Raw genomic sequence first — 27,225 nt, 5'->3', positions numbered from 1 at the left:
AGTGATCTACTGTCAGAGTAATGCATTCAGAGATTTTGGAGGATCTTCTGCCGAAGTTCAGTACCCAAAATGTCTTTAGCCAGGCTCCCATGTCTTCCACTGTCTGTTCTAGAGTAACAGGCCTGGCTTTCCTTAAACACATCAGCTCGGGTATGTACTGCTAAAATAGGTACGGGCTCTGTGAGGCAGCTCCCTTGGGAGTCATGGCAACAGTGATGCTGCAGGTTTCTCTCACTGGTGGAAGTTGGATGTATCTTCTATAAACCAGGCCTGCAAACTTCTGTCATTTTAATATCTTTTTCTTGGTTCTAATTTTGACTTTGCAGCCGAAAGTGGAGAAACGTTGGTCTGAGGCTGCTCATGCAATTCCAACTCCTTACCCATCTCCTGCCTTTATTTCAGCTTCTCGTTTCTGTTGTTGCCACTGAACTGCCCCAGATTCTTCTGGAAAGGAACTTATTTTATAGCTTCTAATGTCAGGGGGCAGCTGAGGTGATAACCAAAACACCTCAGACGTTAGCAGCCTTGAAAGTGTCTGAGGTGTTCACGCCACCTCGTCCGTAGCATTAAAGCTAAAACCAGGGTTGTGGATAAAAGAGCAGGGTCCCAAAGTCTGTGCTTTCCAAGGAGGTGCCCTGGCTGATGAGGGGCTGGGGGTCTGATGGTGAGGGATGGTTCATGGAGGAAATGATGGGGCTTTTCATTCACCCAAGGTGAGCCACTGGATTCAGATGTCCTGCTAGCATCCCTCTTCACTCCTCAAGCTGTGTTCATTTCAGCAGTGAGACTTTGGAAAGTTGGGGTTGTTTCCACAAAAAAAGAGTCTGTTTTTAACAAAATAATTAGTTTTGGTGTTTTGAGCTTTGTGTCTTGTGTAATTTGGTTCCTGGAAGCTCTTCAGGAAAGGGCCATCCCCGTGCAGCCCCCTCAGAGCGATGCTCCGGCACTTAGCGCTGGGGCTGGCAGAGTGCAGAGCTCACTGCATCACCTCCTTGCGGTCTACATGGTGATGCTTCTGCATTGTTCTCCCAAACATGGGTTGGAGGGGCCTGTGGAAAAGGTCCTCTGGTGCTTATTCGCCTCTTTCCCCAGCAGCTCCCGTCGCAAGCCCTGTGTGTGCAGGCCCCTTGCAGCGCCCAGCCCTGCAGCGCAGCCGGTGGCACGCTGCCTTTGCAGCCCCCTGGCACACTCCCCTTCTGTACCACAGAGCATATTTCTCCATATGACAGCTCAAAATCCCTTGTGTGCAAATAAGATCCATTTAAAACCCAGAAATGCCATCCCTGCTTAATTACAGGACTTGCTTTCCTGTCACGGCCACACTGAAGCCCTTTCTATAAATGTTTTCCTGACTGGTTTCCATTATGCTGGTGTCATTATGTGAAGTGGGTTCAGCATTCCCACTGTGCCCTTTCCTTCATGGAGTGTCTGTCATTCTCCTGGGGGACCCCAAGCTGTAATTGGGTTTGTCTGGTAAGAGCTGCTCAGCCAGGTGAAGGCGATGGGGCAGTAGGGATCCATCCTGCCTGAAAGCACCAGCGCAGGTGCGAGTGCCTCCTCATGGCACTGCTCAGAATAACATCCTATTGCAGCCTGATCATTAATTGAGGCTTGTTAATTACCCCAGTTAGGTGTATGAGAAGTGAAAACCAAACACAGTTGACTAGGCATGTGTCAGTATTAAACAGCCTGGTGAAGCTGAGAGACCTTCGCTCTCATCTGCTTTGCCCCTGCACTTGTGTGTTTGTGTTTGATTCTGCTTTCACAGCAGGTTTTGTTGAGGTGTTGCTTCTGTCTGTGATCAAAAGGTGAGCTGAGCTCAGAGGACACGTGTGGAGACGCAGAGCTTGCAGATGCAGGGTGTTTGGAGGCCTGGTTGGTTTCTGTTGAATCAGTGTGTAGCTCTGAACATCTTCTTTTAAGGGCTGCTCACAACGGTTGTAGCTGGCTGCACGAGCCCAGCTGCTGTTTTTGGACTTGTACCGTGTGTTCCATCCCTCCTGGCTCCTTCCTTCCCCTTAATCTTTGAGTAGGGCTTTGAAGTTTTGGGTTCTTCCTTTGGTTTTTGTTCTGCTCATCCTCGACACTCTGGTCTTTGACGAGCTGGGAGCAAAACAAACGTGCTTTTGTTTGTTTGTTCTGCCAGATGAAGAGCACTGACCACGTCTCCTTGGTGCTGATGTTTCACTTTCAGGGGAGGATCAGAACTTCAGGCCTCGTCTTTCCGTGCTGATGTTGCGACTTTGTGCATTGTCCTCTTGACTTTGCCTCTTTTCAGCTGCCACCATCAAATCCTCCTCCCATAACCAAACACTGGGGAGCTTTAGAGTGGGAATGAGTCTTGAGTGTTTTAGTTTTGACTTTGACCAACAGGATTTTTAGTGTATTACATGTGAGTTTTCAAGTGAGTGGGATTTGATCTGTAAATGCCCCGTCCCATAGAGCACTGTGCTCGGGCATCGTATGGCTCCACACCGTCTCCACCTTCAGCTCGTGGTGCCAAGCTGCCATGCCCAGAACACTCAGTATTCTGGTTTTTATCCCTCAGCCTGGCTCCTTCCAGCCTGTGAGAAGAAATGGAGCCTGAGAGTTGCTGTTGGACAGGCAGTGAGGGTTCTCCTGAGCAGCACAGCTCTCGTGTGTGAGCACACAGATGAGGGAGGGTGCAAGCTGTGGTGTGACTGTCGTGGCTTTTATGGACAGAATCACAGAATCATTATGGTTGGAAAAGACCTTTAAGACTGAGTCAAACCACTGACCTCACACTGCCAAACCCATCACTAAACTAACCCCTGGCCCTCAGCACCTCAGCCCCAGGGCTTTGGGATCCCTCCAGGGCTGGGCACTGCCCCAGCTCCCTGGGCAGCCTGGCACAGGGGCTGACACCCCTCTCAGGGAAACAGTTCTGCCTCAGCTCCAGCCTCAACCTCCCCTGGGGTGACTCCAGCCCCTTTCCTCTTGTCCTGTCATTAATTACTGGAGAGCAGAGACTGAGTTCCCCCAGTCCCAGCCTCCTGTGAGGGAGCTGCAGAGAGTGCTGCTGGCTCCCCTCAGGCTCCTCTTCTCCAGGCTCAACACCCCCATTCCCTCAGCCCCTCCCCAGCCCCTTGTGCTCCAGCCCCTTCCCCAGCTCTGTGCCCGGCTCTGGCCACGCTGCAGCCCCTCAGTGTCCCTGTGGCAGTGAGTGAGGGGCCCAGCACTGACACAGCCCTGGAGCTGCAGCCTCCTAGAGCCCAGCACTGACACAGCCCTGGAGCTGCAGCCTCCTAGAGCCCAGCACTGACACAGCCCTGGAGCTGCAGCCTCCCAGAGCCCAGCACTGAGCACAGCCCTGCAGCCTCCCTCCCCAGGGCCCAGCACAAGGGGAGAACATCCTTGATGCTTCTGGTCAGTCTGATCACTGACTGTTACTGGTAATAACACTTAATTAAGCGGTCACATTAGTTGGTGATGCTGGCAAGGAGTAGCTCATCATCCTGGGAAGTGATGTTGCCTTAGAAACCAGTGCAAAGGACTGCACAGAGCTGATTGCATTGGACTGGAAAAAAAGGAAGCAAGCAAAGGCATTAGAAGGGATAAGTAATAGCTTTGGGAGTGAGGCAAAAATAGCAACACTAGGCTGATTCATCTGCTGAGGCTGGAAGCTTGCAGATTGGGTATTAAGTCGTGACGTGCTGATGTAGTGATCTTGGTCTGCTCTGGCTGTTGGCACCGTCTCAGCCTGGGCAGCGGTGCCTTACCTGGTAATGGCCAGGCAAGTGGACAAGGGTTCTCTGCAGCTTCTTCAGCACATGGGCATGGCTTCCCTCGGGAAATGGTACCAAAGAAGCACCAAAAGACATCTGAACAGCTCAGATAAATGGCTACAGACGTGCTTGATGTTGGTGTTGGAATGTGTGCCGTGTGTGCTCAGCTTCCCTGGCAGGGTTGTGTCAGCCATACCTGTAAGAAAAGAGGGGATTTAATGATGACAGGAGAGTGTGAACAGGCAAAATACAACCTTCCTCCTTGTGCTGCTGCCTGGCTGCTGGGCAGTTGCAACAAGCTCCAGACAGACAGTGGGTGGATCTCCATGTCCAGAAGCTGGACCAGAGTCTGACTTGCAAGAGCTTGTAACTGTTTCACTGCCCTTACCTGGTGTATTCTCAAAGACAGAGATGGTGGAGAGGCAAAAGGATTGGGAAACCCCAGGCTGTGGTATTTGAAGCATGGAAAGTTCTCCCTCAAAGTTGAACTAGGGGTAGAAGCAGTGGCTGGGCTTCCTCTCAAGGAGTCTAACTTACCCTCCTAACCCGGCTGCTCGTTAGCTTGGGCCCTCCTTCATTCCAGTTGTTTTGTAAAACTGCCCAGCTCTTGTTTTCTGAACATCCTCCCTCCCTTTCCTGCTTATCCTCCTTGGCTACTTCCACTTGCAGTTCTGTAAGGTTGGTAAGACCCTTACTGGAGCGGCTGGGACCGAAGCTGTGGGGTGAGGACTGCTGGTGACATCTGGTGAGTGGTGAGTTCTGGGCTTGCTGGAAGCTTGGCACAACCACCCTGGCGTAGCTTCAGGAGCAGGACATTAATCACTGAAAGCAAAAGGGTGTATTTGATAGAAGGTAGAGGCTAGGGCACTGCAGCTGGGTGTCTGGAAACAACATGCCATGGGCCAGATGAAGCTGTTGAAGGTCTCGGTGTATGAACTCTACATTACCTCCATTAATCTCCAGAGAGATGCAACATTAGATGGCTTTAGAGATTCTTTTGTAGCTGAGCATTCTCCTGCCTCTGCATATCCCAGGTACTGGGTATGCTTCATTTCCTGCATTAAACCCAAACTGTTAGATAAAGCAGCAGTGGTGGTTGTTACTGGCTGCATATTGACCTGATGAGTCAGGCTTTTCTCTCCCAGTGATGCAAATCTCTTCTGTGATACTGGGCTCTGAAGTGCCAGCCCCTAAATCAAATGTGGGGTTTCTCCTCTGCCTCTTGAAAGTGGAAGCTGTTTGCTAGGGGAGAGGATCAAATAAGAACCCACTGGGTGGCTGCAGGTGGGTTGGCAAACGTGCCTTGGCTCCTGGTGAAGTGAGTGAAGTGTGAGGGACTGAGATTTGCCTCAAAAGCCTTGGCTTGGAATTGGTGGAGTGATAGAGGACTAACAGGGGTTTGAGGTCTGACATTTTGGGGAGCAGACTGTGTACCTTTAGAGTGAGCAAGTGCTTGCAAGCGCTGTCCCTACAGCAGTGCCAGGGGAGCGTGCAAGCCTTGAGGTCCCGTTTTCCACTAGCAAAAGACACCTCAGGATATTTTAAAGCACAGAAGAATTGTTGAGGCCTTTTGAGAAGGGAAGCTCGTGGGTGGAACTATTCTGGTTAATTAGAGGGTGTCATGAAAGATTCATATAACTTACAGTGCCTTAGTCATTGTTTTTAAATATAGCAGTGTCTTTAAATCCAAAGCTTAAATACAAGGGGATAAATGTGTGGATTGTGGCGTTTCTCAGCAGCAGGTTAAATTCAGGGGGCGGAGTGGAGCTTGCAGACTCCGGGTGTAAAAATACACTTATGCTCAGTTAAACTGTCACAGGGAGTCCTGCTGCTGCTTCGGTTGTAAGGGCAAAATCTTCTCCTGGGTTGGAGCGTTTTGGTGTCTGTGATGGTCAACGTCTGCCAAGCACCGTAACCCTTGTTTGAAGGAGATTTGCTTCTGTCAGGGATTGATCAGTACCAGGCACTTCAGAATAAATGATGACTCTGCAGCTTGGTGCTAAGGCAATAGTGGCAATCCAGGTACTGCTGGCTGTGAGTGGCCAGAAGGAACCTTCATCTGTCTCGGGCAGGCTCCCAGTTTAAGCAGGGAAACGGGCATCCAAATCCAGAAGAGCTGTTAGAACAGCCTTGTGGGGAGCTGGGCATAGATGGGGGTTTCCCAGGGTGGCCACGGGCTGAGATTTGGTTCTGAACAGATGGACAGAAAAGGTGAAATGGTGGGTGTGAAATGAGAAACACAGCTCAGAAGTATTGTAAGATATGTTTACATTACAAAAAAAAGAGTCTTTACAAATGGGATTTACAGCACATGAGACCACAAAACCTCTCCTAAGCTGTCCCACTTCAGCCTTTGCAGCTTTGTCCCCCGGCTTGTGTGAGCGAGGGGGTCTGTGAACTGAGAGATGCTCATTACAGCCACACTTGTGATGCTGCTGGCTCCAAAGGAACACATTACAATGCACTGAAAACAAAGCCCTGTGCTGAAAGAGGTCATTCTGCGCTGTGTGCCTGGGGCTGGGCTTGCTTTGGGGGGGCTGTTTTGGTTTGAAAGGGGGGAAAGTCGCTGGCCCTTAGCTCCCGAGTATCCCTCAGAGCAGCAGGAGCTGATACCTTGAAATGCACTGGCCGTAGTGCTGTGTGACAGAGAAGGAGATGGCAGAGGTGTAGCGATGCTGCTCAGAGCAAAAGCCCTTTCCCCGAGCTGATGACACCCTCGGAGCGATGGCTGTTTCTCTTCCTGAGGTGTGCTCCTCTTGCCTGTTCCTCTCCAAAGGAGAGAACCTGCCGTTGTGGTTGTGAACTAGCGGCAGAATCCTGCCAATGAAGTCGTGCAGGGGGTGGGGAGGGAGGGAGGAAGGAGTTTTGTCATGAATAGAGGGGGCATGGTGTGTCGTCAGCGCCGGCAGGCTGCGAGCTCGGCTCGCCCAGAGCCGCTGTGACAGCCGCGGCAGGGAGCGAAGCCGGCCGAGATGTCTCTCTCCAACAAGCAGCCCCCGGCATCCCTCTCCGAGTACAGCCAGCTGTGCAAGAGCAACAACACCGAGAGCTTCTCGGAGCCCTTCCGCTGCATGGAGTCCCCCAAGGACTTGGGCAGAACTGGGTTCGAATGGCAGAGGACCGAGGGGAAGCTTAACGAGATCGGCTTGAACGTCAACGCGGGGGGACCGATGAAGGACGGGCTCGTCAAGAGCGCCGGCTTCACGGACGAGGACAAGCTCTGCTTCTTTGAAGGGAAACTAGACAAAGAGCTAAAAATAGCTCAGAAAGACAAAAGAGAAATCGAGGTGCAAGGCAAAAAATACCAGGCGGCTGCAGGTCACCTTGAGAGCTGGTCTCTGATTTCGGAGACGTTTCCTCCCGCGGAAGGGAACTTTGGAAACCCCAAAACTACAGATTTTCACGTGGGACAGGCAGGAGCCGAGAAACCCAGCCCTGGGCTGGGGAAAAATGAAGCCATCACCGATCAGGAGAAAGCAGCCGGTAAGGCTGGAACGGAGAGCAAACGCCAGCCGGCCCCCAACGTGCCCAACGTGTCCGTGTCGGAGAGCGACCCCGGCAGGCACGCCAAGGAGCGGGAGACCAGCGTCTGGAACCCCAGTTTCCACCCTGTCCTGCCTAACGAGCCGGGGGCCAAGGAAGCAGCCCTGCAAAAAGATGGAGCCCCCAGCTATTGTGTAATTGGGGTGGTCAATGACAGCTACGTGCAGAGTGGGTTTGCTTCTAAGGCAGAGCCTCCGACGACCACCGTGGAGCTGGCGCAAGATGACTCCAAAAGTAGTTGCTTCAATAGCGGCGCTGAGATGGAGGAGGAGATGGACGACAGGCTGAGCTGTGCAGACAACGGCAGCTTCCTGAACAGGGCTGCCCACCAAAGGAAGGCGATGAGGCGTGCGATGTCAGAGTGCTCTCACTTGTCCGTGCCCCTAACCCTTAACCTGGCTGATAAATACCCTGAGCCGGTGCTTAGGGAGGACGTCGCTACTGGTCTGCTCTCTCCTAATAGCAGCCTGACCCAGTGCTCCAGCCCCACGGCCAGAAAGCCGAGCTCCCCGATGAAGAGGTCAATGACCGTGGCAGAAGAGCAAACATCTGTGTGCGGCTCGGCCGCGGAGCAGAGCCGAGCGGGGCTGCCCAGCCTCGGCGTGAAGGAGCATCAGTCCCTCCCGGCAGAGGAGCCGGCTGCCAAGAAGAGAGAGGAGAGCAACGGCGGCAGCAACTCGCTCAAGAAAGAGCTGGGCAGCCCGAGCTTGTACCACAGCAAGCTGGAGCAAATCCCTGAAATCGGCGGCCAGGACAAAGAGAGGGAGGAGGCGGCGGTGAAGGGGGAGAAGAGGAACGGCGCCGATGGAGCTGCCGCTGGCTTCGACTCCCCGAAAAGCAAATGCACCCAGGTGGAACCCAGCAAAAGTGCTCCCCTGGAAAGGAAGGAAATCCAGGTCAGCAGTGTGCAGAGCTCTCCCTCTCCCAAGCAAGGAGACTTGCCACGTGATGGTATGTTGCTAATTTTTCCCTCCCTGGGGAGCGAGCAGACGGTGGCTGGGAAGCAGCAAACTGACTTTACAGGCAGGGGGTGGGTGGCTCAGGACGGCTGCAAGGAGCCGCCGGGGTTCAGCTTCCCGCGGCTGGAGCAAAAGGTGGGGTTTGGGATAGGTGAAAATGGAGGGGAAGGTGTAAAAAGAAAGCAAGCCTTGTCTGACTGGCTGCAGAGCATCTGTGGCAGCACCAGCCACACGTTGCTTGCTGGGATCCTGAGCTGCCTCAGAGATGCCAAAACCTGCAGCATCCACACACAGGTCCCTCTTCAGTACCCTCTTGCCAGTCCCTCGCATGAGCACAGGTACCATTCCGATTTGCCAGCTGTGTTGTGAGTGAGGGGCGTCATCAAGGTTAAAACCTCTCAGTCTGTGCTGAAAAGAGCTGAGAACTGTGCTTTTTCTGTTAAGCTTTCGGCACCTTTTGGCGTTTCAGCTGGAGGGGACGGGCAGAACAGTTTAGGGAGCTGAGCTCTTCCTGACTTGTGCCAGTGCTGAGATTCCAGGTGCAGTTTCCCCGTTACTCTCTGCAACCTCGTTCCCCAAACCCCGTGACAATGGAGCCTTTCCCATCACTGTCAACAGCAGCTTGTTGTGTTTTGCAGTGCTTTGTTGTTCCCGTAGTGCTGTGATGCATGAGGTCAGTCTTCCCGGGTGTAAAATCTGTGAGAAGAGTAGTTAATCTTTGTTCTCCAGCCTGGAACAACATCCCTGTCCCTCTTGCCAGCTTCAGCCACCAATAAACCTGCTTTTTTCCCTCGATTTTGGGTGTGAGGATGGTCTCTGTGCTTTGTCTGTTGCCCACGTTAATGAGAGCTTTGCACGGGAAGGGGAACGAAAATGTGACAGGGAGTAAAGACAAAAGACTTGCATGAGAATTCCTGCAGCCAGCGACTCCTTTTGCAGGCAGCTGGTTTGCTAGACCTTCAGAGCACTTGCAATTACAACGCACTGAGGTGAGAGGGTAACGTGCAGGTGGGTAGCAGCATGTGCTGTTTAGGTAGAGCTCCACGATGCTTCATTTGGGTGGATGTGTCGAGCGTGGAAAGGCAACCTCCGAGCAAGGTGGAGTGCTGGGGAGCTGCAGTTCACAGGGGCACCTTCTCTGCTTTTGTGGTGTGTTAGTGACACCCAATGGTGGGGTCGGGTGGCTCCTGGCTGTGGTCATCCATCCTTCTTCCAGCTGTCAGTGATCCTTCTCAACAGATTCAGGTTGTGTCTCCAATAGTGTTCCTTTTCTCGAGTCATTCCTCTGAGATGCTTCTGTTCCAAGGTCTAGAGGAGGAGGAGCTGGCAATACAAATACCCACCGTGTCTTCTCTCCTTCCCTTGCCATTACCTCAGCGTCACCGTGTTCCTTACGGTCTGCTTGGTGGACAGATCGTAACTGAGTGTGGCAGCCCTGAGATGAAGTGGTGTCAGTTTTGGTGGCAGCGTGTCAGGGATTGCAGACATCGGTCCTTCCGAGCCTGAGCAGAGATGTCGAGTCCTCTCAGGCAGGTAGGAGTCAGGAGCTCTGCTGTTGGTGAGTCCCCAGAGCCATGCAGTGAGCTGCTGGCCGTGAGCAGTCGAAGGAGAGGCCTGGAGATGTGTTTGCTTGGGCACAGCCAGGACCTGTGTGTGTACCTGGGCTCGGTTTTGTACTTAAACACAAAAGGGCTCGTCAGGTTTCGTGGCAGCCCAAGCATGGCATGGGCAAAAGGGATGCTGGCAACAAATGTGGAACAGAAAGAGTCCAGTGTCTTGTGCACAGCTTTCATGGGAGTTCCAGGGTCGGGGGGAGTTGCTGACATCTGCCCCACGACTGAGTTTTACTTGCAGTGAGGCAAATGGATGAGGAGCTGCATGTTCTGGACACCGAGGACACCAGCTCTGGCTAGGCTGGCAAATTCCATCAAGCTGAAGGGGCAAACATCTCAAACCACAGATATGTGAGATGTTTAGATCAGAAAAAAACCCTCATTTAAAACATCATCTAAAGGGGATTGACGTGTTCCCCAGAGGGGCTGAGCATCAGTGCTGCAAAGGTCACCGAGAGCTGGGAACGCTCAGAGTCTTCTGGCTGGGTGGCTCTTTGCAGATGGCTCATTCTTATTGCCTAGCTCTTTTTTGAAGCATCTAGGTTTAAAATGTTGCTCGCTCTCAATCTCTAGTTTAAAAGCTGTTTCCTTGTCCTCGTAGCCATAACTGACATGGGAATACCTGACTTAGCAGACAGCTCACGGGCTTTCCCAGGCAGGAACACAACGGAGCCGTGACTCCCTTCTTACTCTCTTCTCCAGAGTCAACAGCTGATGAGCTGTTGTGTTGTGTGCAGTGGTAAGAAATAGACTAGGTTTATTCTCTCCTGGAGGAAGCCATGGAAGTAGATGCAGTAAAACGCTTTCTCTGCTGTGTATCTATGTGGTTTAGAAAGAAGCCCTCAGATGGGCTTCTCTGGGGCTTCTTGGTACCAGCTGATGCCCAAGAAGGTGATGTGGGACTGGTCGGCTCGTTGGCAGTAGCTCATCTTTGTGCCTGGGTTGTGCTTGTGATCGTTCTGCATTTTGAGCAGTGTGGAGCTGCCCTTTCATGCCTTCAGACACTGAAAATACCTGGGCTGTCCCTCGGCCCAGGCAGTGCCCAAGCTGGAGCAGCGCCTGGAAATGCTCCGAGGCTTCACCAGCCTTTGGGACAGACTGAAATGGGAATTCGGGTGGTGTTTGTTCCTGCTCCCCATCTGACAGCCCTCCCGTGACAGCTCCACTTAAATCTGTGGCACTTGTAATTGGGCTGGCAAGTGTGCTTGTCTCTCTCCCTTTACTTTGCCAGGGGCTTTGACAGAAAGTAGAGCTTTGTGTTGTTTGTATGAACGTGACTTTTATCAATGAGAAGGGAAGGGCTCACGGTGTTGTGAGCTTTCGTTTATATCCAGCCTCACATCTGTAGCACGGTGATAGAGCATGTGCATTGCTCTGAGCAGCTGTGTGTTTGCTTTCAGTCCAAGTGGTTTAGGCTGGGGCAGAAGGACGAGTTCTGATTTAGAGTTTAGCTAAAAACCAGGATCAACAAGTGACCCTCGGTGTAGAAGGAGCAGGCAAAGAGGTTTATTCCTGGTTCAGTTCTCGGTAAGTTGTACGAACGGGCCTGAGGTGCATTCAGTGCCGAGGGAAATGCTGCAGCGTTGTGTATTTGGGTCAGGCAGGAGGCATTTTATTCAGCCTTTTGCTAGAGAGGAGAAAGCAGCTCAGGGTTGTATTTCTGCTTAAGCGGAGCTTTGTTCGATTTGTAGATACTTTTGTCTTAAGAGCCTTAAACAAGGCTTTCTTTGCTGCTGATTTCCACGATGAAGCAGCTCCTTCTGGGTGGTGGTGGATGAGCAGAAGGAGCTCGTGCCTCCCTGCAACGTTTCTGGCAAAAGCAGGGCTTGACGTGGCCTGGTTTTGTTTCTGAGGCTGTTTACATTTCAGAGAGAGAGTAATGATGGTCATTGCCTTATTGCTTAATCTATTTCTCTTAATGGATTTTCAGTTGATGACTCTAATCCCTCTGAGAATTATGGAGCTGTTTCATTGAATGATGTTTTAGTTGAGCTTAGCCTGCTGAAATCTGCCTTGCTGGGGATGTGGCAGATGAGAGCCTGGCCTCGAGCACGTTGGAAGGCAGCTGCAGGGCCCCTTCCAAACGAGCCAGCCTGGGCCAGGGCCCAGGGGCAAGGCAGGTCACATACAGACCCCACAATGGGAGCTGAGACCTTTACCAAGGGGGCAGGTAGGAGATGAGAGGATCTGAGTGATGCAGTCTGCAGTTCCCACTGAAATGCTCGTTTAGCTAAAAAGTGGAGAAAGGAAAACAAGATGTGGCACTGTTTAAAACCTCCTGCTGAGCATAAGGATTTGCTTTGTCTTCTTTTGTGGCTTTTGCTTACACACAGTGCCAGGAAGCAGAAAAAACTTGCTTTGGCCTTTTGAGAGGAGCCTGAGGTGTGTTACACTGGGGTCTTCACCCTTTCCATGCGGAGGGTGAACTTTGGGGAGTGGCTCTTCTGGAATAGGTTGCTGCATGACATTTGAGGTACATACACGTGGGCTTTCATTCTGGGCTTTCAGAAGCAATGCAGTGACGTGGCTTAACCTTAAAGAAGATGCTCAGGGCTGTGTTCCTGTGAGTGCTCTCTCCTAACGTTACAGCTTCAGGGGAGGAAACACAAACAGTAGGGCTTTTCAGAGTTGCTGCCTGGGTGTTTTTTTCCCCCACACAGTAACAGCTTTCACAAGAGAGCTGTCACAGCAAAACCGATGGTGGAGGGATGTGAAAGACTGAAGGTCTGTGTTTGGGTTCCAGCTCAGCGTCCCCTCGCACGAGCTGTAACCTCCATGGGTTTGTTTCTCTGCTTGCAGAGGAGGAGCAATAATGCTGCTGTTGTGAGGACTTTGGTAGGATGTGGCTGTCATAAGGATGCTTTTGTGTGGCTTTTCCTCACCGAACCAGAGTTCTGAGAGTCCAGAAAGGAACGAGCTGGAAAGAAATGACACCCGTTTGTGGTTTCATTCTGCACTTGCATCCTGAGCAGATGTGTAAATCCACCTTGTCCTCAGCAGGTTGTTACACAGCTGCTTCCAAAAGGTCGCTGGAGAATTAAAAGTTATGGTAAAAGCATCGTGTTAGAGAAGTTCATATGGGGAAGGGCCAAATAAACCCAGGCTCTTTAGCCTGGGAGAGAGAGGACTTGGAGGTGGCTGTGGTCACTGTGTATAAAGTCATCAGTGACACGAAAGCTGTGAACAACAAAACTGTTCAGTGTTTCCAGCGTGAAAATATGGGCCATCAAACGAAAACAGCGGCAGCAGCTGATGCTGGGTGACTTGTGAGCAATTGGCAGTGAAGCTGTTAAACATCTTGTACCGGGGCTTTGTCAATGACGATACTTTATTGTGTCCTTTTTGTTACCACGAGAATGAATATTGGAGGAGAAGCCCCAAGACGTGGAATCTCCATCCTCAGACTTGCCCAGAACACGACTGAACAACCCCCTGAGCGATCTGATGTAACTGGGATTGGGCTAAGTGACCTCCAGACATCCCTTCCAGCCTGCATTGTTCAGCAGTTCTAACGTGAAATGATTACATGGGCTAAAAGAGCTGGTGGGCAGGAGGGTTGTTGCTAGACTGCAAGTCACAGGATGGTGAGAGAGGTTGTTTTTTGGAGGAGACTGGGTTGGGGAGTGTATTTTTCTCCTCATGGTTAGGAAAACCATGTTATTTGTAATCAGGACTTGGCTTCAAGGAGACATCTGATTGATAGTGTCCAGTGTGAGCATCCTCCACTCCAGAGCTGTGATAGAGTCACTTAGACTGGAACAGAGCTCTGGAGGTTGCTGGTTTAACCCCTGACTCAAAACCATGTGCGAGGAGATCAGGTTGCTCCAGGGCCATGTGTGTCACTTCCAGGTCTGAATGTCTCCAAGGACAGAGATCCCTCAGTCTTTTGGGGTCTCCTTAGTGTATGACCTCCCTCACATTGAAGTCCTTCCTTATGCTTGGAAGTCACACTGGCCGTGACTGTGAGCAGCCAGATCTGCTGGACCTGCTCTGAGTGCTGGGCAGGTGACGTCTGAGATCCCTTCCAGCCCGTCATTGCTCTGTGACTCTGTCCCTCGAGTGCTTTGGTGTGTCTGTGCAGGCACGCTGCTGAATCCTCACAGTGTCTGACGGGCAGGATTGCCTTCTGAGCCAGGAGTTCACGGCTCAAGTCGTGGAGCGTGGAGGTGACCACGGCGAGGAGATGAAGCTCTTCTTCAGCGCCTGTTTTGGCACAGATCTTCTCACTTTGACTATTTATTGAGAGAAACATTGGGGAAACTTGTTAGGAGCCTGTTCCCTCTGACTTCAGTTGTGTCTGAACACCAGGTGGTGTAATTTGACAGGTCCTTCATCCAGCAACGGCAAATGCCTGGTTCCTGGTCAGAAACTCGTGTTTCAGGTGTGCTTTTGAGGCAGTTGGCTTTGCCAAACGTCGTCCCAGTGCCACGCTGCAGAGCTGGCTCGTAGGCAGCTGCTGCTGGGCATGGTGTGGAGGCAGCCTGGGAAGCACTACAGGAGGTGCCACTGGGCATTGCCAACGCAGGGAGTCACCTGAGGCTTCAGCCAGCAAGAGGGTTCAAACCAGGGAGTGAGTGTTGGAGGTTCTTTCAGTCAGTTGCAGCCGAATCTGAGCAGATTTTCACCTGAGAAGGCACTTGTCTGGCACAGAGCTGCATCCACGGGGGTCAAACTCCTGCAGCAGCTGAGAACAAAACCTTCATCAGGGAAAACATTGCAGTTATCTTTGACAGGCAGGATAGTTGTCTGGAGTGTTTTGTCTGAAGCCATCCAGGGGCAGACAGGCACAAGGAAGCAGAGCATCGGTGGGAGAGCTGCTGGGCCACCCCAGGGGTCCCTCCTCCACACAGCACACGGGAATCCCAACCATCTCTGCTTGTGCTGCTGCAGCGTCTGAAGGATGCTCGGTGTCGCTGCTAAGGGAGACACGAGCACCCCTCAGAAGTCTGCACTGTCATAACTGGCGTCTGTAAACCTCAGACAGAGCCCTGGAGTTTGCAGGTGTAGTTGTGGAGTCATTTGTTTCCTCTGGTGCACTTGCATGTGAATAGTTTCCTCCAGGGTCACCCCTAGAAACTGTGAAGCAGTGGTGCTAAAGGAAAGGGATTTCCACCGTTAGAAACCTCCTCGGTGAGGAATGAACGGCGAGCTGGGCTCAGGGATGCACGGAGCAAACTGCACAGCTTGCCACTGCAGTGAGCAGCAGCGAGGGGAAATGCCTGCTCTCGGGGTTATGGATGGAAGGCACCAGCTTGGAATGTCCTTCCCTCTCTCCTTCAAGCTCCCATGTCCCCCTTTCCCCTGGGAGTAGTTCGGCTCTGGGTGCTGACTCAGCAGAGCCGGATTTTCTGGCTGGGTGAGCACGGGAGGAGCAGGAGCTGTGGCTGCTGGAGGAGGAGCCCAGGGCAGAGCTGCAGCCCTGCCAGAGCCCCCCACAACGCGTCTTTGAAATGTCTGTCGGGGCTTTGCTGCCACGCTTGGAGGAACAAGCAAACTGAAAAGTCTCTTGTATAGTTCTTGCAGACTAATGAACAAATTTGATTAAGATTTGGCAGCTTTGGCTAATATTCCCTGTGAGCAGGGAACCTTCCCAGGCAGGGCTCTGCTCTGCACAGGAGAGTGCCCTGGCAAGTCAGCGATGGGTGAGGGCAAATGAGAGCACGCTGGGTTATTACTCAAACTGAGGCAGCACAAAACAAAACCATCCTTCTGTAATCCCTTGGGGCTGTGCACACAGACTCACAGAATTGTTTAGGCTGGAGAAGACCTTGAAGATCAGGTCCAAGTGTTCCCCCAGCACTGCCACAGCCACCACTGACCCATGGGCTCAGCCCCACAGCTCCAGGCTTTGGGGTCCCTCCAGGGATGGGCACTCCCCCATGGCCCCGGGCAGCTGGGACAGGGCTGGACAGCCCTTGGGGGAAGGAATTGTTCCCCAGCTCCAGCCTCAACCTCCCCTGGGGCAACTTGAGGCTGTTTCCTCTCATCCTGTCACTCAGGAGGAGAAACTGAATCCCCCCAGTCCCAGCCTCCTGTGAGGGAGCTGCAGAGAGCGCTGCTGTCTGCCCTCAGCCTCCTCTTCTCCAGCTCAACACCCCCATTCCCTCAGCCCTCCCCAGCCCCTTGTGCTCCAGCCCCTTCCCAGGGCCAGACACGCTCCTGTTGCTGCTGTGACACTGTGATGGAGCGAGAGGTTTAATGTTGCTGCTGAGTCAGCTGAGATAACGCCAAGGGGCAGCACACAAAGGTGACTTGCATAGGATGGAAGGTCACCTCGATGGCAGAGAGATCTGACACTGGCAGGGTTCAAAACAAAGCCAGCCTCAGCGTGGGGTCCTGGGAGCAGGGACTGGACAGAGGGTTGTTGTTCAGCAGTGGGAACCCTCTGACAACAGTTGCTCTGTCTGGTATCGCCGTAGCTAAAACCGACACGTTCAGTGAAGGAGAAGATAAAGGTTTATTGACATGGAGAAAGCCAGTACAGAGGGCTCAGTACACATTAGCTGCCCCCAGAAATGGGCTTTCTAGGTGAATGGGAATGGTTCTTAGGAATCCCACCTTCAAAACAGCGCCCAGGCTGTACATTGTGGTGCCTGTTTTTCTTCACAAGTCATTTTTATGTGCCCGGGATGTTAAACCCAGGGCTGCAGGGTATTTGGCACGACTTGGCAGCTAAATGGCTAGGAAGAGGCTAATGCAAAGCAAGGGAAAGAAAGGCTTTTAAACCTGTCCTGGAGTCAGAAAAATAACTAACAAGGACAAAGCCATCCTGCTGTTGGGCATTGCCAGTTTCATTGTGCTTGTTTCAACAGTGGCGTGTGAAGCAGGGTTGAACCATCCCCTTGAGACACTCCCTTCAATTCTGACGAGCAAGAAAATGCCAAACACCACCAGCAGCTTCCAAAAGATGTGGAAAACAACCTTTTTACTACTGGAGCCGTCACACTGTTGTCTAGTGGGCCCTGAGTGTGTGCCTCAGCCTTGCAATCTGTTGTGGTGTTATAAAAAGAAGCATCCAACACGGATAATGCTTCGTTCTAATCCCCAGATGACAAGGTGGAAGCTGCACACATTTGTGACGGGTTCTTTGCACCGTGTCCTTCACACTGCTCAACTGGCCCAGCAGCTGCAGCCCCAGGCAGCTCAGAGCAGTTGTGCAGCAGCACTGTGGAGAATTAGGGCTCTAAAAGCTGTTTGTAGAGAAGCTGCCCCTTGCACGTCTTGTGGTGCAAAGCAGCGTGGCAGGTCAGCTGCAGGACTGATGAGGTTCAGGGTGAATACTTGGTGAAGCTGTTCCTAGACTGATGTTGTGTTATATTGCTTGCTTTGGAGGGCTGTAGTTCTCCTTCTGCTGGTGGCCAGGCAATGCTTAGAATCATGGAATGGTTTTGGCTGGCAGAGCCCTCTCAGCCCATGGGGTGCAGCCTCTGTCCCAGCCCTGTCACCCACCAGCCCATTGCCCTGCTCTGAAACCCCTGCAGGGTGACTCCAGCACCTCCCTGGGAGCTGTTCCAATGCCTGACAGCCCTGGCAGCAAAGAAATTCCCCCTCACACCCAGCCTGAGCCTCCCCTGGTGACACTTGAGGCCGTTGCCCCTTGTTCTGCAGCGTTAGTGACTGCTTTCTGTATAGAGATGAGGAGAGTGGTTGTGGCTGCTCTGCTGCTCTTAGGAGAAGAATCATAGAGTCCCAGAATGGTTCAGGTTGCAGGGACCTTAAAGCTCATCCTATTCCACCCCCCTGCCATGGGCAGGGACACCTTCCACTAGCTCAGGGTGCTCCCTTGAACACTCCCAGGGCCGGGACAGCCGTGGCCGTGTGCTTGCTGTCCTCACTCAGCATCACAGCCTTGGGTGGCAGTGACAGAAATGAGCAATCCCAGTGCAAAGCTGGGAACTCTTGTAACTGAAGCGAAGCTTTGCCCTGTGAGACACTGAGCAGCAGCGTGGCACGATGGCAGCCACAGCAGTGGGCTGGGATGAGCCACGTGTGGGAGGAGGAGATCTCCATGTTCCTCTGCGAAGGGATTGCGCAGCTGCCAGGATTCCCCCTGCTCCTGGAGAGCTGCGTGTGGGATGGAGGAAAGGTCAAGAAGGAGCAGCCATAACGGATAGGGAGAGCTTGGAAACAGTGCCCTGCTTCAGGATCAGTCACAGTGTAAAACCAGGAAGAGGTCAGAACCTCACCATGAGCGTTCCAGCAGTTTGCTTGAGCAACTGGAGAGATGGAGAGGTTTGCTGTTTTGATTAAACCGGAGCTTTCCTTTGTCTGCTCTTTGTCTTTTCCCACTGGAATGCCACGAGAAGTGGGATGCTAATGGCACCTGGTTGAGCCTGCCCTGTTTCAGAGGAAATCTTTCTTCCTGGAGGTGTTCTGGTTTGGGGGAAATCTTCCAGTAACAGCTAATCTGTGACTGACCCAGTTGTGGCTCCTTCTGCTGCTCTGTTGAGTAATAACGATAGCAATAATAAACTAAAAGGAAAAAAACCCAACACAAAGCTCAAACTTAGAAGTCTCCTTTGTTTTCTGCTTCCCAGCTAAACCAGAAGAGACCAAACCAGCCGAAGCTGTGACAGGGAACGATATCACAGCACCTCCCAACAAGGAGCTTCCTCCCAGCCCTGAGAAGAAGACAAAGGTAGGTGTCGTTTCTCCTCGGGCATCTTCGCTGCTTTTATTTGCTGCCTTTTCTGCTTCTTAAGCTGAAAACACGAGTTCTGTTTTCTGAGCTGCCCCTTGGGAACTGCTGGGACTGGAGCAAAGGCATCCCCTTGGGGAGCTGTGGGCAAACAACTCAGCCTGTAGCAGACGTGGCTGCGGTGGGTTTGGCGAGCACGTGGTGAGCGTTGTTTGGGTTCTCCGGTTGGTGTCGGGCTGTAGCAGCCCCAGACGTGTGTGGTGGCGCTTCTGCTGCTCTGACACTCTCCTAGTTGTAGGCAACACGTTCATTTGCATCACAATTAGCATTGGGGCATCTGACAGTCTCTTATTTTAGGACTGTGTATGGAGTAGGAGAGACCTGCTTGCAGCACTCATCAAAACCCAAACCCACAGTCCTTAGGCTCTCAGTCCCCTCGGAGGCAGGGGAGAGTGAGGAGCTGGTCATCGCCCTGGCCTCGGCTTTGGGGAGGCTGCACCTCCAACCCTGTGTCCAGTTCTGGGCCCCTCTCTACAGGAAGGACATGGAGGTGCTGGAGAGGATCCAGAGGCAGCTGCCAGGCTGGGAAAGGATCTGGAGCACGTCTCAGCTGAGGGAGGGCTGAGGGATCTGGGGCTGTTGAGCCTGGAGAAAAGCAGGCTCAGGGGAGACCTCCTCACTCCCTACAAGGGTTTGGGCTGTTCTCTCTAGGAACAAGCAATAGAACAAGAGGAAACAGCCTCGAGTGTCACCAGGGGAGGCTCAGGCTGGATGTGAGGAGGAATTTCTTTGCTCTCAGGGCTGTCAGGCATTGGAACAGCTCCCAGGGAGGTGCTGGAGTCACCCTGCAGGGGTTTCAGAGCCGGGTGGGTGCTGCACTGAGGGCAGTGGGCTGGTGGGTGACAGGGCTGGGACAGAGGCTGCACCCCATGGGCTGAAAGGGCTCTGCCAGCTGCAGTGGGTCTGTGATCCTGTGACGTGTGTGCCCGCAGGAGTTGGTGGGATGAGGATTTGGAGCTTGCAATCCGTTGTGTGCATGTAATTGGAAAGCAAAGCCTTGTGTTTTGCACAGAGGACTAGATGCCAGGAACACCCAGTGACTAATCCCAGCTTTACCAGCCATTCCTTCTGTTGCTTTTGGTGCTGCTGGAATCAATCCTGTTGGCTTTGAACTGGATGCAGAGCTGCCCAGGGCCCTGAAGGCAGCCCTGCTCTGCTTCCTTCAGCCCTGTGTCACGCTCAGAAAACAGAAAGCTGGTTTGGGTTTGTTTCATTTGCAGGGTCGCTGGTTTATGTTCTTGCAGCTCAGTGTTTTGCTTTACCAGGTGCTTCTTTTGGTTTTGTTGTCTTTTTGTTATTATCATTTTTATACTGGAATTTGCTTTTTCTGATAAAAACATAAAGCCTGCTGCATCCACATCATCTGCAAAGCCTGCAGCAACGAAAGCCAGGCCCCTGGCCACCACCAGCCCCAGGAGGCCAGCCTCTGCCACGCCTGGCCCAAACAAAAAACCCACCAGCCCTACTGCAGGTCCTACTTCAGCCACCAGCACTAAACGCCCAGCCACCAGTACTACACGTCCCTCCACCCTAACTCCAAAAGAGACTAAACCAAAGGTAAGAAACTGCTTGCTTTTGTGTGGGAGCTCCCAGAACTTACCTGTTAACCACCCGTCTTACCCAAGAGTCAAACCATCATGCTGGTGCTAACCACGGCAGGATAAGATCAGGGATGCGATTCGCTGCCTTGTGAGAGCTGCACAGTTGCACTGGAACAAGCTGCCCAGGGAGGGGCTGGAGGCTCCTTCTCTGGAGGTGTTCAAAACCCACCTGGACACGTTCCTGTGTGACCTGATCCAGGTGGGACCTGCTTTGGCAGGGGGAGTTGGACTGGATGATCTCTAAAGGTCCCTTCCAACCACTACCATTGTGTGATTACTGTCAGCTTCCATTAACCCACTGAGAGCATCAGCTCCCAAGTGTTAATTGTGCCATCACAGAGGAGACAGTTAAACCTCACTGCATCACTACGATTTGCCTGGTGACTGTCATGAAGCACACAAGAGAATTCTTTGTTTCTCCCTGTTACTAAAGGAGGGGGGTTTTAAACATCACAAAAACAGGGATAAGCGTTAAATGTAGCCAAGAGCGTGGTAGAACTGAACGGAGCGCTTCAGCGCTCATATCAAGGGGAAAGCAATCAGTCTGGACACTTGAGTGTTTCCCTCTGTCTTTTGACAGTGTTTGCCCTGTATAAAAACTGCACAAAGATCCCTGGTCACCCACTTAGCAAGTACTGGAGATCTGTGATTCTCCATATGATAAGAGGGGATTCGTGGGCAGTTCTTAGCGTTGCCTCTTAAAGCAGAAGTCAGGTGTCCACGTGTGATGCTGAGCTTCAGCACCCTGGCAGCTTCCCCCCACGAGCTTGTGATGTTACAGAGCAGAAGGGTTCACATCTGAAGGGGAATGTTAAAAGCTGTTTCAAAAGCTTTCTGGTGATGTTTAAATGCCTGGACACGTTCCTGTGTGGCCTGATCCAGGTGGGACCTGCTTCTGCAGGGGGGGTTGGACCAGATGATCTCTAAAGGTCCCTTCCAAGCCCCATCATTCTGTGATTCTATGAAACTGGATGTTTAAGCTTAAATAACTGCATTTGAGTGTCTTTTAAACGTGATGAAGATAGCAAGCACCACATAAACCTGGGCTTTGTGAGCCAGTGTCCTCAGCTTGGCTTTGCATGATTCTGGATCCCTTTTTGATGACATCAAAGTCTCATCTCACTTGTCTCCAGAGGTTAACTCAGTATTGTAATAGTGAAGAGATCAGCCAGTTTACAAGCAAGGCACTCAGCAGGGACAGGCATGCAGTAGTTTTCCCAGAGTGAACACCTTATTTTTACACACTGAGCAAGTGCTTTCTGGGCTTAGGAAGCATTTCTGCCCAGGAAAGACAGCAGTCTCTCCCAGAAGCATTGCTCAGGGACTGATGCTTTCTGTTTAGTTTAGAAACCTCTGTCAGTGGCTTCCCCACATGAATGCTGAAAGAGACCTGGATGAGTCCTGTCGTTCAGCAGGGTCTGTGCCCCGTGCCCTGCCCTGAACGGAGCCGCTCGCCTCTGCGCGCCCCGATGCTGCTTTTCCATCTGCCTCAGAGTGTTTGTAACTCGTGTCTGAAGAGCGGCAGCGGCTTCTGCCGTCAGGGAAGTGCTGTCTCTGATGCAGCCCCTTCATTTCCAGGTTGCAGACACAAAGGCCACGGAGAAGCGGAGCTCTCTCTCGAAGCCTCCCTCCTGTGCCACTCCCCGAGCTGCTGCCAGGAGCACCCCGACTGCTCCCAGGACAACGGCCGCGTCCCCGGTCACCCCAGCTGCTCCTCCCAAAAACACTGCCACTTCTCCACCCAAGAGGCCAACCTGTGAGTCTTCTCCTGGTTTTCTTCACAGCTCTCTCTGTAACCAGCTGCAAGTTTGAGTAGCACCCTTGGGTCTCGGCTCTGCCAGTGCGCTGACGGTGCCTGCAGGTCATCCTCTGGCCCCATCAGTTGACTGGAGTTGGGCTCCTGCTAAAAAAGCTTTCAAAAGAAGTAAAATAAAGCCTCAAACATTGCAATGCAACTATTTGTGAGAAGCCATAGCTGCTGTTAACCTGTGCTTCTTCACTGAAAGGGATGTCAGCCCCTGTCCCCAGCCCTGCAGGGATCCCAAAGCCGTGGGGCGGAGGGGTGCTGAGGGAAAGGGTTGGACTCGAGGATCTTAAAGATCTTTTCCAACAGAAGCAGGCATAAACTGGCCTGCCTGTCAGTCAGGAGCAGGCTTGATGCTCTGTGCGGGCTGAAATCTCAGCCCTTGTAATGCAACACGAGACGAGATCCCGTGCCAAGGCACAGGGACCATAGGTCAGACTTTTCTCTCTCTCCGCTCTCAAAGACAAATCTCAATGACCTTCAAGGCCAGCTTGGACCAGCTCTATGTGATTCAGGGTTAATACAACTTCTGAACATGCTTGATTTAAGAAAAAGGTTGTTATTACCTCAGTGTTTTGCCATAGTAACAGTTGGAATAAAGACTAAAACCAATTCAAAACTTGGGAAAAGCAGATCTCTTAAAGCACTCAAAGAAGGTTGAACAGAAGTGGAGGCTTTTCACTAGTGCAGGAAGAATTTGGAGTTGAAATCACATCAGCTTCATCAGAATAACTGTATCCTGCCCCTACCATCCGTTGCCAAAAAGGGAACTTCCCATGAGTTCAGCCCAGTCAGCAGGAGACACGAGCAGCATATTAGCACCCTGAAAACACTGCTTTCGCTCATTTTCATGGAGCTCAGGAGATTTAACATCAGGTTTCTTCTTTTTCAAGTCTATTCAGATGACTAGACCTCATTGCACAATTTGCCAACAGTCATGTAAAGCTAACAACACGTGTTGGCTGCTTTGTTCTGAGAGTCCCAGAGCAGGGTTCATAACCTGCCTTTCCCAAAGGAAAGTGTCCTAACTGGGCTGAAATGTGTGACACTGGATCTACACTCCCTGCTCTAGGGGAAAATGTAATGAATCGAGTGCAGAGAGAGTGTTGCACTTCCCAAGAGCTGTGGATCTTAACTGGTCCTGTGGCCATCCTTGCACAGCTCATTCTGTGTGGTCCTCGGTGCAAACCGTAGCCCAGGGTGCTTCATACGTTATAATGAGGTCAGTTAATTTCTCCTTCCAAAACTGAGACACAAACAAAGAGGCATTTTCTGATGACATTTGAGGAGATGGAGTCAGTGATGCAGAGCTGCAGGGAGGTTGTTCCAAGTGGCAAGATGTGCAGAGGAAGAGGCTTCTGCAGCAGCGAGGGTGGTGGGACATTGCCAAGGCACAGGGAGAACCGGGTGGGCGAGGAGAGATGAGGTCAGCTGGAGAAGCTCCAGCAGGAGTCACAGCTTTTCTTTGGTGAAATTCCCAGAGGAGACATGGATGGTGAAAGAAAGGAGTCCTGTTTTGGAAGAGGAGAATGCAAGTGTGAGGGGGGCTGGAGGGGAAGGCGAGTGAGCTGGACACTAACAGTGGAGGGTAGGTGGAGCACCTGCAGCCTCTGCTAGATCCATAGATGCAGGTGATGGACACCTCTGGTCACCACTTAGTTTCTCGTGACCTGGGGTTGAGCCAGGTAACAACCTTCTGGCTAAAGGTGGTGTTTCAGAAGGACATCAGCTCTTGCTTTTCGTGTGTCAAAAGGTGGACACTGGCTTCCTTGAGGGTTACTGGGGTGTTGGGTCATTTCTGCTGTTTGAAAAGCTCCGTGTAGTAGCTCGTTTGGAAATTACATGGTTTCACTTCTTCAGGTGTCACAGGTCAGTCCCTTCCTCTGCTAAATGAGAGCCAGGGGTTAGTGGTGCTTGACTTTTTAAACAGTTATTATGATTTGTAAAGTACTCCTGATTTGGTTGAAGTTGTTGCCCTCCCTGTGACAACGAGCTGTGTGTCTGTACAAGAGCACCTCTCTCGGGTCAGAGAACAGACCACATTCTTGGGCTGTCATTCCAGACCATCTCCCCAGTAGCTCTGTCGTTCTCCAGGCTTTCAACGTCCGTGCTAACAACACAGACAGAAGAGTCCCAGCATTTGGCTCCCCACTGACACGAGCAGAAATAACATCTTTGTATGTACAACAGTAAACTTTTAGTCCTCTGGCCTTGCTCTGGAACTCTGTTCTGTCCATAGAGCTGTCCCAATTAAAGCTGTGGTCCCAAGGAATGAGGTGAGGTTAGTTTGGCAGGACCTTTATTGAAGGGTTCAGCGTTAATTATGTATCTGGCCTTTAGGCCCTATTAAATCATCCGAGCGTGTTGCATCTCGTTAGCCAGTATCTTATCTGTGGTAGCTAGTGGAATGCTTTCAGCAAAGTCGGGATGGAGTGAGCCAGGCTAACCTGGACTGGAGTTACCCACCTCTTCCACTTGCTATTCCATAAATCCCCCTGAGTAACCTACAAACAGCTCGGGTTTCCTCTGAAAATCTGGGGCTGTTCGTGGACACGAAGCGTTACAAGGAGTGGGGGTTCCTCATTTCCACCTTAGATTTTATTCCCACGTGTTGTCTGTGGTGCTGCATTCCCTTGGCTATTGAAAGCAGGCAGGTTTTAGCCAAAGTTGTTTATTCACTGATAGTAAAACAGGTTGGAATTCCATATCCAACAGCCCTTTAGAATCAGGTTCTGTTTGTATTTGTCACTCTGGGGTCTTCCCGTGGTCAGCTCTGAGGATGGTTTTATTCTGCTTTGACAAGTACAGATGCATTTCTGGTCTAGCCTGTCCTCTGTCTGTGTGGAACAGAACCAGGTCACGATCGTTGGTGTTTGCCCAAAGGCACAGTTCAGTTTAGTGATCGATCTGGGGGTTTATACAGTTGTAATAGGGACCAAAATGCGTGCAGTAATGTCTGTGCAGGAGCATGGGCTGGAGCTGATGCAGCAATGAGACCAAGGTTATAGATGTGCAAACGTGGGTTTGCTCCTGCTGCTGAGCAAAGAAAGGAGCTGTGTTTGGGCTTCTTAGGAAATGAACCTGGGGTGGGGTTAAAACCACCAGTGAGAGCTGTCAGAACGCTGTTTAAGGAAGCCAATGTGAACCATGCTGTGGGTGTGTTGCGTCGTCGAGTGATGGCCACAGAATCAGAGTGGCAGGGACTGGAAGGGACCTCCAGAGATCCTTTAGATGAGTTGATCCTTTTGCTGGAGAAGATGAGTGGGTTTTGCTGTGAGGAGCATGCAGCGTGTCAGGAATGGGGACTTTGGGGAAGAGGAGCAGCGGTATGTGTGGAGCTGTGGAGAGCCCCTGACAGCCCAGGGAAGGTGTGCTAGGATCCTGGGCTCCTCATCTCTGCAAACTGGCCCCCAACCTGAACACTGACTGGTGTGCTTTCTGTTGGGCAGCAATCAAGACTGATGCAAAGCCCACGGATGCCAAGAAGACCTCTGCAAAGTCACCATCAGGTAAGCTGGCTCAATTCCCATCTAAATCAAGTCCTCCCTGATGGAGGCTGTGTTTATTAAGCAGGCCAGGTGCTGGTTTAACCCTGGCTGGCTGCCAGCTGCCCACCAAGTCGTTGTGTCACTGCCCCTCCTCAGCTGGAGAGGGAAACACAGCAAAGGGCTGGTGAGTGGAGACAAGGGCAGGGAGATCACTCAGCAGCTGCTGGGCACAACAGGCTCAGCCTGGGGAGCAGCGCTCTGGTTTGTGAATGAACACTCAGAGCAGAGCAGGGCCGTGAGAAACACAAGCTGAGGCCCGGAGCAGCGCCCCCAGCCCTCCTCCTGCCCGGCTCTGTCCCTGCTCCCCCCCAGCAGCGCAGGGGCCGGGCCATGGGGCTTCCCCCGGGCTCACGGCCTCCCTCGGGCACCCACCCGCTGCGGCGTGGGGAGACGTTCCCTCCGTGGCCGCTGGGCTGGGCCTGGGGCGGCAGCGGGGCCAGCTCGGAGGCCCCTGGCCCTGGCACACACAGGGGAGGCTCCCAGCAGCTCTTGGTTTAAAGCAGCCCCCCGGCACCACACCCTGCCCACACCAACCCTCTGCAGCACTGCACGTGCTCGGGACACCGAGGCAGTTGGTGTGAGTGGCCCCTGACCCGTCTCTTTCTCCCTGCCCTCTGACGACGGCTGTGCTCCTTGCAGCAGACCTGAGCCGCCCCAAGAGTGCTGCGGGGAGTGCGGTGAAGAGCAGTGCCAGCACGCCTTCCACCACGGCCTCCAGCGCACCTCCCTTACCCGGAGCAGCCCCCGGCCGGCCCAAACCCAAAGCTGCTGCCACCAAACCCGCCGCCAGCTCCGGCGCGACGGCCGACGCCAAGAAGCCGCCGGCCAAGGCTGCAGCTAAAGCCAGCAGCGTTCCCAAGCCGCCTCGTCCCGCCAGCAGCGTCTCGGCTCCCGACCTGAAAAACGTCCGTTCCAAAATCGGGTCAACGGATAACATCAAACACCAGCCGGGCGGAGGGAAGGTGAGTCGCTCCCAGCCCGCGGCCGCGCTTCCGAGCAGGAGCCCCGACGCTCTCGGGGGTGCTGGTGGCTGGTTCTGGTGGCTGTGTGCTCGCTGCTCTCCTCAGCTGTGCTCTGCAGAGCTCTCTGGGTCCTTGGTTGATGCACAAGGCGGTGACAGTGCGGTGACAGCAGTGAGCAGAAGGAATCCACCTGAAGAGCTTTCGTGGCCTTTCGCCTACGTGCAGGAGCTCAAAACTCTCGTTGTTCTGGCTTTCTGTCGTGTGGCCACATTGGTGAAAGCTCAAAACCGTGTGTACCTTCCAAACCTTTGCTCAGAGGAACTGAGCCTGCTGAACGGTGCAGAAGGTGGAATGGTGCAGCAGGTCTGGATTCAGGAGCGTATTCCACAGCACCTCTCCCAGGTCTAGGAACAGGGACTCTGCTCAGGCTGCCAGCAGCAACGTGGGTCTTACACACCTTGGGACAACCTCTGGTGGTCAGGAGAGAAGAAGGTGGTAGTGTTGAATGAAGAGTAGGGAATGAGTGCATAGGCACAGCCTGAGGCTCTCAGTCAGCACTGAGCTTCAGTTCCACTTTCCCTGTGGAAGGTTTAGGGATCTACCTGGAGCCCTCTTCTGGGGGCTGGGATAATTCTGTGGAGATGCATAAGCATAAAAGCTTGATTGGGTGTTGCATAAGCGATACACCCGTCCTGCCCTGACCTGCTGTGGCAGCAGCTTGTCTGTAGCCAGAGAGCTTTAATTCCCACAA

The 27,225-nt window shown here is 52.5% G+C and overlaps 1 protein-coding gene across 10 annotated transcripts in view; it reads left to right on the top strand.

Moving 5' to 3' along the window:
* The window catches only part of MAP4 (microtubule associated protein 4), a 144,049-nt gene that overhangs the window by 99,728 nt on the left and 17,096 nt on the right, over positions 1-27,225 (top strand). For 9 of the 10 annotated variants that reach the window (XM_061997086.1, XM_061997089.1, XM_061997092.1 and 6 more), the window contains 5 exons: positions 18,399-18,499; positions 19,904-20,116; positions 21,739-21,916; positions 25,414-25,473; positions 26,152-26,474. In XM_061997086.1, coding sequence (XP_061853070.1) covers positions 18,399-18,499; positions 19,904-20,116; positions 21,739-21,916; positions 25,414-25,473; positions 26,152-26,474 — 875 coding nt within the window. The remainder of the gene's footprint in view (positions 1-18,398; positions 18,500-19,903; positions 20,117-21,738; positions 21,917-25,413; positions 25,474-26,151; positions 26,475-27,225) is intronic. The other variant, XM_061997087.1, reaches the window with a different exon arrangement.

The sequence above is a fragment of the Colius striatus genome, chromosome 5, assembly GCF_028858725.1.
Source record: "Colius striatus isolate bColStr4 chromosome 5, bColStr4.1.hap1, whole genome shotgun sequence".
NCBI classification, from domain to species: Eukaryota; Metazoa; Chordata; class Aves; order Coliiformes; family Coliidae; genus Colius; species Colius striatus.
Note: the sequence above shows the minus strand (reverse complement) of the source record. Positions and strands in the feature narration are given on the sequence as shown.